Genomic DNA, 14,650 nt, shown 5'->3' with positions numbered 1-14,650 from the left:
GCCAAGGTGGCCATAAACAGGTCCAAAAAGAGTGGACAGTTGAGGGGGGGTCGTTCGGCCCGACTGTGCACCTCTCTTCCACGGCTACGTCCGCACCTGGGTATCCCCGGAAAAGGGGGGCAAGTGCTGCCCGCTGGTTTGCAGCCGGTGGGTGCCGCAGGGGCTGGGGTGCACAATCAGCCTCCAAAAATGACATTTCAAGTTTCCTTTTCCGATTGTTCATTTTTTCTGCAATAATCTGAAAGTGCCCCTTTAAAAGGAGTATATTTACTTATTTGTTCGTTTGATTAATTGACAGAGTATAATCGGAGACTGCTGGGACACTGGGTTAGTAGGTAGAGGGGGCAGGATATGTAATGCTGCATTCTGGGAATAAACCAACCCTCAAGAATAGGATTTACGTCTTGTTATATACTTCACCGGTTGGCTTGGGATCCATTTATTGGAGGACGGGGGATATGTGTCGGGGGGGGTGGGGGTGATGGGGGAAAGAAGTGGAACTATTTAGATAGGGTGCAAAGGGTTAACATTGGCACAATGGGCCAAAAGGCCTCCTCGCATCTGATTTTATGAAGGCTCAGCTGTTCTAGATGTCTCTGATACACCCGCTGCAGCCTCAGGACAAAATACAAATTTTTAATGTCCAAAGCACACTCGCACGCAAAAAGGTGGGTTGGAGCTGTAACTGAGGTACCTGGGTGTTGGCTGAGGTAGCTGGCACCAGTAGAAGATTTTGGCAGAGCTTCAAGCTTTTTGTAGGGATAGTAAACAGTAGATAACCACGCTCCAGCTTTGCTGAGTGTGCACACTTTACACTGGGAGTCGGAGGGATGGCAACACAGTGCATGTACCTGACCACCCACCCCCCACCACCCAACTACTTGTCGAATCAGCTGATCTTGGTTGAGGATGCTGCAACTGCCCTCAGAGCCTCGGACTGGGTGGAGAATCAGAGTGTTGAAGAGAAAACAAAAAAAAAATCAGAACTTGCACCTGAATGGTGATCACGTGGCGAGGGCTGGGACAGGTAGTAATGTTGTTGAGTCGTAAGCAACTATGTAAAAGTGTGTTGGAGGAAATCGGTATTATGAATAAGAGAACGAGAAAGGAGGAGGGAAGGAGGGAGGAGGGGGGAGGGAAAAGGGGGGAAAGGAGGGAGGGAAAAGCGGGGTTAAAACTATTACTGAGCTAACAGATGCCAAGCAATATATTTGTATTACTAATAAAACTGATATTATGAAAGGGGTTTTATTGTTAAAAGGTGGAGTTCAAAGAGCCTGGTGATACAATGAGAATTTACATTCAATGGGCCGCGCTGGCTATAAACTTCAGCAGGTGTGTGTGTGTGCAGGGCAGAGGCGATGTGAGATCAAAAGGCAGCTGTGAGCCTCCAGCTGTCTCCACAGGAACCAAAGTGAAAGGAACCTCCTTTTCAATTTGTACGGTGAAAATGCTTTGCCTGGTGTCTGCTTAAGTCTGTGGGTCGTTGTTGCCTTAGTGGAGATTAGTTTGGGAATTTGTTAAAAGTTATGATAGTCGTACTTTGTAGCCATGTATGCGTTTAATGTGTTGCAACTTAATAAGTAGTTTCATCTAGTTTAATATAAAACCTCTCAAGAACTAGTGGTCTGATTCCTGAATTCAGAGTTGCATCTCAAACATAACACTTAAAACTATGGGCTGAATTCTCTCCCCCCCAACCCTCCGCCCACCCAGTCAGAGGGGTTGTGCAGGCGTGGGCAGGAGTGAGCATGAACCCGACTGGCGCCCCTGATCGGGTGCGCGCCGCCATTTTTCGTGGGTGGGCCAATTAAGGTGGGTGGGGGAATTCCCTGGGTCTGGACCTGCGCTCTTTCGTGCACGCGCGCAAAAGAGTACAGAAATCTCCCTGAGGCACCCCTGCGCCTCAGGGAGATTTGTTTAAGGTTCAAACATTTAAAATAAAGAATTGAAAATATTTTAAGACATGTCCCCTCATGTGACAGTGTCACATGAGTTGTGACATATCAAGGAACATTAATTCAAAAATTTATTTAATTTATAAACACTTCATGAAACCTCATCCCGCCTGTGGATGAGGTTCCATGAAAAATGCGAAGGCCGCCTGGGCTCTTCGCCTGCCCGTCAACCTTCAGGTTAGCCAGGCAGCTCATTTAATTGATTTAATTAGTTTTAAACAGGCTTTAATAGGCCTTTGACAGGTCGGCGGGTGCGCAGCCAAGTCGGCAACACACCCGCCGAACTGAAAATCTAAATGACGCGCAGTGATGTCAGGATGCGTCGGCGAGCGGGCCCCACCCTCGCTCGCCAACCGGGAAATTCTCCCCCATAGGTTGTGACAGTTGTTTAAAGTTTCCCTCTGGAATTTTTAAATAACTCAGCTTTAACAAACTGCTGTCTCATAACAACTGGGGGCTCTAGCGGGGATAATTTATATTTCTGATTCCTTGATTGGTTTGGAATTGGTGAACCTTAAAAGGTTATGAGTGGACTTGGCGAGGTATTTTGAGAAGTGGTGAGACTGCAAGATGGCTTTGGCAATGGCTAAGACATGGGTGGGAATAGAAGAGGTAACTCTGATTGGGTTGGAGAAAATAACCAAAAGTAAGTTAACAGGGTTGGCAGATAAGTTAAAATTGGGATTACCTGGGAGTGCTAGAAAATCAGATACGGTTAAAAGTATAGCACAGCATCGACAGTTGGAAGTGAAACCTGACGCTAGTGAGTCACAGCTGGAGGTAGTGAGACTTCTGTTACAAATGAAGACACTTGAATTTGACCAAGCAAAGGAACTGAAAGAGCTTGAATTAGAAGCAAAAGACAGAGAAATGGTTTTTAAAAGGGAATTAGAAATTGCGAAGATGGAGAAGGAGGAGAGAGAAAGAGGGAGAATTCCAACTGAAAATGTTGGCAGTTAGAAAAGAGATGTCAGAAGGTGAAGAAGGATTTGTCTCCAGAGTAGAGCCCGGTGGGGATATGTTTAAATTTGTACCAGCTCTTCCAAAGTCTGAGGAAAAAGATATTGAAGCAGTCTTTATTTCACTGGAGAAGTTAGCTAAACAGATGAAATGGCTGCAGGAAAACTGGACGTTATTATTACAGTTTAAGTTGTTAGGTAGGGCCCTTGAGGTATATGCTTTGCTATCAGAAGAAATGCCGGTGAATTATGATGTGGTGAGAAAAGCTATTTTGAGTGCACATGAGTTGGTTCCTGAAGCATACAGGCAGAAATTTAGGAATATGAGAAAACAGCCTGGGCAAACATATTGAGCTTGATAGAGTAAAAGAAAGTAATTTTGACCAGTGGATACGGGCATTAAAAATAAAGACAACCAATGCAGCTCTTAGGGAAGTCATTCTTTTAGAGGAATTTAAAGATTCAATCCCTTCAACAATGAGAACTCCTGTGGAGGAACAGAGGGTTGATTCTGACAAGCAGCAGAGAGCGCTGATGGTTATAAGTTAGTTCATAGAGCTAAACCTTTTTCACTCTTTCAGATTGGAAAAGGATAAAAAGTGAGATGGTTAAAGGAAGGTAGGTATTCAGGGATGAGAAGGAGTAGCTGGAAGTTCCCAGCAAGTTTAATTTTCTCAGAATAAAAAGGAAGGTGCTGAAGGTAGGAGTGACATTCGAAAATTGAGGTGTTTTCATTGTAATAGAGTGGGGCACACAAAGTCAGTGTGATGGAGATTGCAGGAAAAATCTGTAGGAAATGTTGGGGCACAGAAAAGCTCTGGAAGTAAAAGTACTGTGGGTTCTGAGGTTCAGGCACAGGAGAAACCAGTGGTTTGTGTACAGGTGAAACAGGGAAAAATCAGTGAAAGGTGAAGAGGTGGGATTGTGTTCACAGTTTACTCAAGAGAATTCTGAGGAGCAGGTTGCAGAAATGCTTAAATACTTTGTAATGTGAAGGGAAAGTCTTTCCATGTACACAGGGTGGAGTAGGTGAAGATGTTAAAATTTTAAGAGACACAGGGGCTAGTCAATCCTTAATGTTGTGGGATAGTGATATTTGTTGTTCAAAGGGAATGCTGCAGGAGAAGGTAATAATAAGTGGGGTTCATGAAGATGCTAAATCTATTCCGTTGTGAAAGGTAAATTTAAAGAGCAAATGGAAAGCGGTGAAGTTACAGTTGGAGTGGTGGAAAAATTGCCCATTGCAGGGGTTCAATTTATTCTGGGTAATGATATAACTGGATCACGAATGTGGGTCATGCCTATGGTAGTTGAGCAGCCTGTAGAAGTGTTTACAACAGAGGTGTTACAGAAGGAACATCCTGGATTGTTTCCGGATTGTGTTGAAACGAGATCAAAGGTTCATCGGGAAGAACAAAATAACCAAGATAAGCAGGCAGTTCAAAGGCAAGAAGGTGGTGTCGAAATCCAATTAGCTGGCACTGTATTTGATAACATTGTTCATGAGGAAGGACTGCAGGGCAGTTCAGTTGAAATGTTTAACTCAAAGAGGTTAGTGGAGTTACAGAAAAATGATTTGCAAGTAAAACAGTTATATCAGAAAGCTTAAATATAAAAACAAAAAAACTGCGGATGCTGGAAATCCAAAACAAAAACAGAATTACCTGGAAAAACTCAGCAGGTCTGGCAGTATCAGTGGAGAAGAAAAGAGTTGATGTTTCGAGTCCTCGTGACCCTTCAACAGAACTAATCTGAAAGCTTATTCAGAAACCAAAGCAAAATGTGTTCCAGTATGTTATTATCTTCGGGAAGGTAATCTGATGAGAAAATGGAAGCTGGAGGGAGGTACATCAAATTGTTATCCCATTAGGGTATAGAAATGAGATTCTGAGGATTGCCTAGGAAATTCCAATGGGGGTACATTTAGGAATTAGGAAAACACAGGAAAAGATAGAGGTTGTTTTTTTGGCCAGGATTGCACAGGGGTGTAGTCAAATTCTGTAGAACCTGTTATACATGTCAAATAACAGGAAAACCACAAGCAGTGATCAAGCCAGCGCCTTTAATCCCAGCCTTTGAAGAAACCTTTTACCAGGGCCATGATTGATTGTGTCCCCAATACAAAGTGGAAATCAGTATCTATTGACAATAATGGATGTGTCTACCAGGTTTCCTGAAGCGATACCTTTAAGAATTATTACAACTAAGATGATTGTGGAGGAGTTAATTAAATTTTTCACACAATATGGTTTACGAAAAGGAAATACAATCAGATCAGGGGTCAAATTTCATGTCGCAGCTGTTTAAGGAAGTAATGAACTGTTTGGGGATAAAACAGTTTTGTGTCAACAGCTTATCATTCGGAGTCACAAGGAGCTTTGGAAAGATGGCATCAAACTTTAAAAACTATGATAAGAGCATACTGTCAGGATTATGCACAGGATTGGGTTACAGGAATTCCATTTTTGTTATTTGCTATTAGAGACACTCCTAATGCAATCGACTGGTTTTAGTCCTTTTGAACTAGTTTATGGTCATGAGGTAAGGGGACCAATGAAGTTGATTCATGAGAAATTGGTGGGTCAAAATTCAGAAACTACTCTCCTGGATTACGTATCAAATTTCAGGGGAAGTCTGAACAGAGCATGTGAGCAGGCTAGGGAACGTTTAAAGATATCACAGCAAGCGATGAAAATGAAAGCAGATAAGGAGGCTAAAGTTCAGAGTTTTGTTTCTGGAGAGAAAGTGCTAGTTTTATTACCAGTACCAGGTGATTCATTAAATGCAAGGTTTAGTGGGCCTTACAGGATTGAAAAGAAATTGAGTGAAGTAAATTATTGAATAAATACTCCAGGTAGAAGAAAGAAGCAGAGGGTGTGTCACGTAAACACGCTTAAAAAGTACTTTGACAGGGAAGAGGAACGAAAAGAGGTGTTAGTGATGGTGGATGATGAGAAAGAGGTTGAAGTGCAGGACTCTGAAATATTGAGTTACCTTCCAAGCAAGTGTCAAAGTGATTTGGAAAAGCTATTGCAGTCACACAAACCTATTTGTGGAAATAAGTTAGGAAAGCCACATTTAGCTTTACACGATGTACGTATAGGAATATCATCTTCAATAAGGCAACAACCTTATAGATTAAATCCGGCAAAGTCATCACAAGTACAAAAAGAAATTGATTTCACGCTTCAAAACGATATCATTGAGTCTAGTCGCAGTAACTGGAGTTTGCCTATTGTACCGGTACCGAAACCAGACGGGACACAAAGACTGTGTGTGGACTATCGAAAGGTGAACGCGGTGGCAAAAGCGGATTCATATCCCATACCATGGTTAGAGGATTGCATTGAGGAAGTGGGACAATCGAAATTTATCAGAGGTTGACTTGCTAAAAGGACACTGGTGGGTACTGTAGTCAGAAAGAGCAAAGGAGATATCAGCTTTCGTAACACCAAGTGGACTATATCAGTTTAAAGTCATGCCATTTGGTATGAAGAATGCACCTGTGGCATTTCAAAGACTGACAAACAAAGTAATTGCAGGTCTCAGCAATTGTGCTGTTTATATTGATGATCTAATCGTTTTCAGTCAAACGTGGGAGGAGCATTTACAGCAACTCGACTACCAGAAGCTAATTTGGTGATGAACTTGGCTATAAGTGAATTTGCAAAAGCGCAAGTTACGTATCTGGGCCATACCACTGGACATGGTAAGGTGGCTCTGAGAGATGCGAAAGTCAAGGCTATCGTGGATTTCCCAGTGGCCGACAACAAAACGAGAAGTTTTGAGATTTCTGGGCATGAGCGGGTTTTGCTGGAAATTTGTACCAAATTTTAGCCGTGTGGTTGCTCCACTGACTGAACGATTAAAAAAGAACAAGAGGTTTCAATGGACACTGGAGTGTCAGACGTCATTTGATAGTTTGAAAACTGTATTAGCATTTCGCTTATTCATAAATGTTTAATTTGGGTTTATAAAAACCCTTCAAGACTCGGTGGCCTTCTACTGAATTCAAAACCGACATCTCGAAATGTCTAAACTGAAAATTAGTTGTGACCGTTGTTTCAAGTTTCCCTCTGGGATTTGAAGAGCTCAGCATTTACCATCTGCTGTGTCATAACAAGACAGAGGGAGGGAAGGTGAGAGAGAGAGAGAGAGAGAGAGAGAGAGGAGGGGGGAAGAGGAGGGGGGGGGAAAGAGGAGGGGGGGGGAAAGAGGAGGGGGGGGGAAAGAGGAGGGGGGGGGAAAGAGGAGGGGGGGGGAAAGAGGAGGGGGGGGGAAAGAGGAGGGGGGGGGAAAGAGGAGGGGGGGGGAAAGAGGAGGGGGGGGAAAGAGGAGGGGGGGGGAAAGAGGAGGGGGGGGGAAAGAGGAGGGGGGGGGGAAAGAGGAGGGGGGGGGAAAGAGGAGGGGGGGGGAAAGAGGAGGGGGGGGGAAAGAGGAGGGGGGGGGAAAGAGGAGGGGGGGGGAAAGAGGAGGGGGGGGAAAGAGGAGGGGGGGGAAAGAGGAGGGGGGGGGGAAAGAGGAGGGGGGGGGGAAAGAGGAGGGGGGGGGAAAGAGGAGGGGGGGGGAAAGAGGAGGGGGGGGAAAGAGGAGGGGGGGGAAAGAGGAGGGGGGGGAAAGAGGAGGGGGGGGAAAGAGGAGGGGGGGGAAAGAGGAGGGGGGGGAAAGAGGAGGGGGGGGAAAGAGGAGGGGGGGAAAGAGGAGGGGGGGGAAAGAGGAGGGGGGGGAAAGAGGAGGGGGGGGAAAGAGGAGGGGGGGGAAAGAGGAGGGGGGGGAAAGAGGAGGGGGGAAAGAGGAGGGGGGGGAAGAGGAGGGGGGGGAAGAGGAGGGGGGGGGAAGAGGAGGGGGGGGGAAGAGGAGGGGGGGGGAAGAGGAGGGGGGGGAAAGAGGAGGGGGGGAAGAGGAGGGGGGGAAGAGGAGGGGGGGAAGAGGAGGGGGGGGAAGAGGAGGGGGGGGAAGAGGAGGGGGGGAAGAGGAGGGGGGGGAAGAGGAGGGGGGGGAAGAGGAGGGGGGGAAGAGGAGGGGGGGAAGAGGAGGGGGGGAAGAGGAGGGGGGGAAGAGGAGGGGGGGAAGAGGAGGGGGGAAGAGGAGGGGGGGAAGAGGAGGGGGGGAAGAGGAGGGGGGGAAGAGGAGGGGGGGAAGAGGAGGGGGGGAAGAGGAGGGGGGGAAGAGGAGGGGGGGAAGAGGAGGGGGGGAAGAGGAGGGGGGGGAAGAGGAGGGGGGGGAAGAGGAGGGGGGGGAAGAGGAGGGGGGGGAAAGAGGAGGGGGGAAGAGGAGGGGGGGGAAAGAGGAGGGGGGGGAAAGAGGAGGGGGGGGAAAGAGGAGGGGGGGGAAAGAGGAGGGGGGGAAAGAGGAGGGGGGGAAAGAGGAGGGGGGGAAAGAGGAGGGGGGGAAAGAGGAGGGGGGGAAAGAGGAGGGGGGGAAAGAGGAGGGGGGGAAAGAGGAGGGGGGGGAAAGAGGAGGGGGGGAAAGAGGAGGGGGGGAAGAGGAGGGGGGGAAGAGGAGAGGGGGGAAGAGGAGGGGGGGAAGAGGAGGGGGGGAAGAGGAGGGGGGGAAGAGGAGGGGGGGAAGAGGAGGGGGGGAAGAGGAGGGGGGGGAAGAGGAGGGGGGGGAAGAGGAGGGGGGGGAAGAGGAGGGGGGGGAAGAGGAGGGGGGGGAAGAGGAGGGGGGGGAAGAGGAGGGGGGGGAAGAGGAGGGGGGGAAGAGGAGGGGGGGGAAGAGGAGGGGGGGGAAGAGGAGGGGGGGAAGAGGAGGGGGGGGAAGAGGAGGGGGGGAAGAGGAGGGGGGGAAGAGGAGGGGGGGAAGAGGAGGGGGGAAGAGGAGGGGGGGAAGAGGAGGGGGGGAAGAGGAGGGGGGGAAGAGGAGGGGGAGAGGGGGGGAAGAGGAGGGGGGGGGAGAGGAGGGGGAGAGGAGGGGGAGAGGAGGGGGAGAGGAGGGGGGGAAGAGGAGGGGGGAGAGGGGGGGAAGAGGAGGGGGAGAGGAGGGGGAGAGGAGGGGGGAGAGAAGGGGGAGAGAAGGGGGGAGAGGAGAGAGAGAGAGAGAAGGGGGGAGGGGGAGAGAGAGAGAGAGAGAAGGGGGGAGGGGGAGAGAGAGAGAAGGGGGGAGGGGGAGAGAGAGAAGGGGGGAGAGAGAGACAGAGAAGGGGGGGAGAGGGAGAGAGAGAGAGAGACACAGATAGAGGGAGGGAAGGAGAACAAGAGAGGCAGAGACTGAGAGAAAAGGACTGGTTTCAATCTGGAAAATACTAACTGCTAGAACAAAGGCCACTGGAACTAAATGAAATTGTCCCCAAACAATCTTGACTCAGGGTAAGTGGGGTGTGTCCAGATATCAGATATTTAGTAGCTTGTTTAGAGACAATAAACCTGATCAAGAATGTCTGGTTCGAGTCAGACACTCGGCTGATTAAAGAGTGACCCAACAGAGTTTTATTCTACAAGATGGTGCCGGTGGGGTTCCGACCCTGCTGCTCTACCTGTTCTCGGCTCCTGTTGATTCTCTCTGTTAAAAGGTCAACGTTGCTATTCTCTTCCTCCAGCTCGAGCTCCAGGTGCTTGATTTTATCCTGTCGCAGGGAGGAAATGAAAAGAGTTTACAAACAGCCTTCCTGTGCAGGCTCAGCCTCGGTCACGGCTGTCCAGGTGATGGGGCAGCACTCGGACTTGGCACAGCACCGACCAGGCAAATCTCAAGCCTGCCTGCGAAGCACAGCAGAGCACCCCCACCCCCCACTCCTTTTCCGAGACCCTACAGTGCAGGTCACGTTCCTCTATTCCATGCCAAGTGACCATAATTCACATGTAAGGGGGGAAAGGAGGTGGTGTGGCGGGGAGGTGGTGATGTGGCGAAAATGCCACCGAGCTAGTAACCCAGAGGCCCAGGCTGATGCTCTGGGGGACACGTGGGTTCAAATCCCACCGCGGCAGCTGATGGAATTTAAATTCAGTTAGTAAAATCTGGAATTGAACCCTTAAGTGCATCAACGGGCAGAGGGATCTGGGTATACAGGTCCACAGGTCACTGAAAGTGGCAACGCAGGTGGATAAGGTAGTCAGGAAGGCATATGGCATGCTTGCCTTCATCGGCAGGGGTATTGAGTATAAAAGCTGGGAAGTCATGCTGCAGCTGTTTGGATCCTTGGTTAGGCCACACTTGGAATATTGCGTGCAATTCTGGTCACCACATTACCAGAAGGATATGGAGGCGTTGGAGAGGGTGCAGAGGAGGTTTACCAAGATTCTGCCTGGTCTGGAGGTTATTAGCTATGAGGAGAGGTTGGAGAAACTCGGATTGTTCTCACTAGAGCGACGGAGATTGAGGGGCAACTTGATAGAAGTTTACAAAATTATGAGTGGCATGGACAGAGTAGATAGTCAGAAGCTTTTTCTCAGGGTGGAAGACTCAATTACTAGGGGACATAGATTTAAGGTGAGAAGAGAAAACTATAGAGGAGATGTGCGGGGCAAGTTTTTTTACGCAGAGGGTAGTGAGTGTCTGGAATTCGCTGCCAGAGGAGGTGGTGGAAGCAGGTATGATAGTGGTGTTTAAGAGGCAGCTTGACAAATACATGAATAGGATGGGAATAGAGGGATATGGACCCCGGAAGTGCAAAATGTTTTAGTTGACGGGCAATATGATCGGCCCAGGCTTGGAGGGCCGAAGGGGCCTGTTCCTGTGCTGTACTTTTCTTTGTTCTTTGTTCTTTGAAAGCCAGTCTCAGTAATGGTAATTATCAATTGTCGGAAAAAACCGTCTGATTCACTGATGCCCCTTTAGGGAAGGAAATCTGCCGTCCTTACCCGGTCTGGCCTACGTGCGACTCCAGACCCACAGCCGTATGGTTGACTCTTAACTGCCCCTCTGAAATATTCAGTTCAAGGGGCAATTAGGGTTGGGCAACAAACGCTGGTCTTACCAGTGACGCCCCACCTCCCACGAAAGATACAAGAGTGATGGTGATGGACGTGTTACAGTTCACGCGGGGAGTCCGAGTTGCTGTGGCAACACGCACGTTTACACGCATGTGGTGGTCTGGAGCTATGGCTACGGATAGCGAGGGTAGAGGTTCCAACTTTCTCCCCATCGCGTGGCTGACCAGGAACACTCTCCCGCTCTTACCGCCCGCCCTTGGCACGTGCTGGAGGGATTTGCAGGTTGGTTTGTAAACGCACCCTTCCTTGGCCATCGAGCCCTGGGGTGGAGATTTGAACCCGGACCTTCAGGCCCAGGGACAGGAGACACTATCCACTTCTTCACAGGTCCCCGAGAGAGTGGTGGGGTACAAACCTGACTGGTCGTTGCGGGTAGCGTGTTATCCACTTGGGCTTCCCTTACAGACCCATTACCATATTCAGCCCTGAATGACTCGAGTGGAAGAATTTCCTACCCGACGGTGTTGAAAAGAAATTCCGCCGTGGGGTTTTATTTCAAAAAAAAAACAGCTGAGCCCAACCTTCTCCTTATATGAAAAACAGAAAAATGCTGGAAAAGCTCTGCAGGTCTGTCAGCCTCCGCGGAGAGAGAGAAAAACAGCGTCTTTCAGTCTGAAGGAGAGTCACACGGACTCGAGACGTTAACTCTGTTTCCCTCTCCAGAGACGCCGACAGGCCTGCCGAGTTTTCCCCCCAGCGCTTTCCGTTCTTATTTCAGGTTTCCAGCACCTGCTGTAGCATTTGGCTTTTCCCCCCAACCTTCTCCTTGCTGGCCTCTGCACCAAGGACACTTTCAGCAGGGGCCTTGTTCAATGGTGATCCGAAATCCCGGGGAGATCATCCCCCTCCCTAACCCCGGGGGGGGGGGGGGGGGTGGTGTAAAGCCGCGAGCGTACTCGCAGCGCTTTCTGCCATCAGTTAACTCGGTGCACAGACGGAACCTGCGACACACCTCACCTGTAAGGACCGACTACGGGTTGGATAAGCCAGCTGTGCCAGAGTAGATATTAATGGCTGGTTGGGGTGGGGGTGGTGGTGGGGGGGGGGAGAAATCAGAATTTTCCCGATCGGCAAGTATTTCAGGATAGCCCTCAGCGCACTAGGTCTTCGGTTAAGAGCTCGATAACCGAGCTGAAGGCAAATAGGGGAGGGAGGGCGAAAAGAGGGGACGAAGGATTTGGCAAGGATTAAGAGTCGATTCAAGGCTTCCCCTGGTCCCATGCTGTAAGGCGACAGCACTGACACGGGTCCGATTGATTATAGGCGCTGGTCTCAGCCAGGGCTGGAGAGAGTTTTGTTGGGTTTGTCATGGGTCGTTGGGGACCGACGTCAAGGCCCTCGGGGAGCGGGCTGGAATTCCCTGTCCTGCGCGCGCGGGAAAAAAAATAAAAATAAAGAACCTGCTCGGATCTCCCGCCACTGACCTCCAGCGCTTTCGCCAGCCGGGACTTGTCGTCCTGCGTTCGTTTCTTGGAGTCCATCTCCTGCTCCAGGTGCTGCACTCGCTGCCCCAGCAGCTCACTGTCCAGCTGCGCGTTCTCCTTCGCCGCGTTGCTCTGCTGCAGCTCGTGCTTCAAGCGTCCGATCTGAAACGGGAGCACGTGGTTTTAAAAAAAAACCAAATAAAAACCCGCACGCCTTTTGCAGCTGGGTGGAGGATGGTCAAAAGGCGATTGCTCGTGGGGTTGCCTGGGAACGGGAATGACGTTCCTGACGCTTGTGGTGATCCCGATCCTTTGGATCCTGTTGGGGGGGGAGGGGGGGGCAGACTGGACTGGTATTCCAGAGACCCAGGGTAATGCTCAGGGGACCAGGGTTCGAATCCCACCACGGCCGATGGTGAAATTTGAACTTAATAAAAATCTGGCATTAAAAGTCCGACGATGACCACGACAATCAGCGACGTCCTTTAGCCCTTTCAGAGGGGCAGTTAAGAGTCAACCGCACGGCTGTGCGTCTGGAGTCACGTGTAGGGCCGGGCCGGGTGAGGATTTCCTTCCCTAAAGGGACACTAGTGAACCTGATGGCTTTCTACAGCAATCGATGACAGCTTCACGGTCACCACGGCTGAGACTAACTTTACACTCCGGACTGCTGCGTTTGGATTTCAACCCCGTGTTCCCAGAGCGTCGGCCTGGGCCCTCTGGATCACTCGTCGACTGACAGGACCACTGCACCGCTGTCTCCCTGGGGGAACCATATCACCGTTTCTCCACTGTCGCTGGTTAAAGATCCCTCTCTAACAGCACTGCGGGGATACCGACACCACAGGGACCGCGGCAGTCCAAAGATAAAAGCAAAGAACTGCGGATGCTGGAAATCCAAAACAAAAACAGAAACAGAAATACCTGGAAAAACTCAGCAGGTCTGGCAGCATCGGCGGAGAAGAGCATAGTTGACATTTTGAGTCCTCATGACCCTTCGACAGAACTGTTGAAGAGTCATGAGGACTCGAAACGTCAACTGTGCTCTTCTCCGCCGATGCTGCCAGACCTGCTGAGTTTTTCCAGGTATTTCTGTTTCTGTTTTTGCTGTGGCAGTCCAAAGCGGCTCACCACTACCTTCTCAAGGGGCAATTAGGGGTGGGGGCAACAAACAAACAAATAAATAACGGCCCTGCTGGTGATGCCCACATCACATGAACAAATAATAAAAAGAAAATCCCTAGCAGTTAGAAGAATGAGAGGTGGCCTAATTGAAACAGGTAAAATTCTGAAGGGGCTTGACAGAAGAGGGGCTGTTACCCCTGGATAGGGAGTCTACAACAAGGAGTCACTGTTCCATGATAGGGGGCCGGCCATTTTGGATTGAGATGAGGAAAAATTCCTCATTTTGGAATCGTGGTGATTCTCAAGCCCAGAGAGCTGTGGATGCTCAGTCGTCGAGTATAGTCAAGGCGGAGGCCCATAGAGTTTTGGATACAAAGGGCATTAAGGGGTGTGGGGATAGTGCAGGATCGTTGAGGTAGAAAATCAGCCATAATCTTAAATGAACGGCAGAGCAGGTTTGAGGGGCTGAATAGCCTCTCTTGCACCTAGTCCTTATATCCGTCATATACATTGTATATAGACCGAGGTGAGTACTGAACTGCAATTATTTTAAATAATTTAATTGTATTGTATAGGCTAATTATTATATATGTAGATGCACTGTATTTTGCAAGTTATTTCAGCTAGGAATGCACAGTGCTGCACATAAATATTGTGCCAATCAATTAATATATAATATATATATATATAAAAAAATCTTTTATTTTCTCAGACGTTTGAGGGATAACTTGGAACAGGAGAAACCCTCACTAAACTTTCCATTGCATTCAGTTCTGAAGTCAAGTAGATTTTCTCTCGAGTTTGGTCTATTTGAAAAATAAAGTTGTGGAACGTCCCACTAACTTGTTAACCTGTTGCACCCCTCCCTTACGTTAAAAAGTTACCCTGTCAGAGCAACCTTTCTGCCACTGCACCTATTTAACGTGGCTCCCAGTTCTCTACCTTGAAGCAGCATGGGGAGATTACAATGGTAAAAGGTGGTTAGCTCGTTCTTTTAGGGGGTTTTGTAGCGCCCCTGCCTCTGAGCCAGGAAGGAGCGTTCGAATCGAGGACAAAACAGGCTAAGCGCCAACCTGCAAATCCTTCCAAAACAACAGCCGGCAGCAGCAAGGGTGGGAGAGATTCCTGGTGAACCATGTGATGGGAGGAAAAGTTGCCCCCCACCCCCCTATTCTTCCAGACACACACACAGACACACACAGACCCTATCCACGTAACCCTGTGAGCAGGGACAGATGCCAGAGATGCAGGTT

General features: G+C 49.4%; 1 protein-coding gene across 4 annotated transcripts in view; it reads right to left on the bottom strand.

Moving 5' to 3' along the window:
• Window positions 1-14,650, bottom strand: part of cgna (cingulin a) — a 119,587-nt gene that overhangs the window by 22,565 nt on the left and 82,372 nt on the right. For all 4 annotated transcript variants that reach the window (XM_078534034.1, XM_078534035.1, XM_078534033.1 and 1 more), the window contains exons 16-17: window positions 12,273-12,434; window positions 9,393-9,482 (exon numbers count right to left, since the gene is read on the bottom strand). In XM_078534034.1, coding sequence (XP_078390160.1) covers window positions 9,393-9,482; window positions 12,273-12,434 — 252 coding nt within the window. The remainder of the gene's footprint in view (window positions 1-9,392; window positions 9,483-12,272; window positions 12,435-14,650) is intronic.

This window comes from Cetorhinus maximus, chromosome 36 (genome assembly GCF_964194155.1).
Source record: "Cetorhinus maximus chromosome 36, sCetMax3.hap1.1, whole genome shotgun sequence".
NCBI lineage: Eukaryota > Metazoa > Chordata > Chondrichthyes > Lamniformes > Cetorhinidae > Cetorhinus > Cetorhinus maximus.
This window is presented reverse-complemented; position numbering and strand designations above follow the sequence as displayed.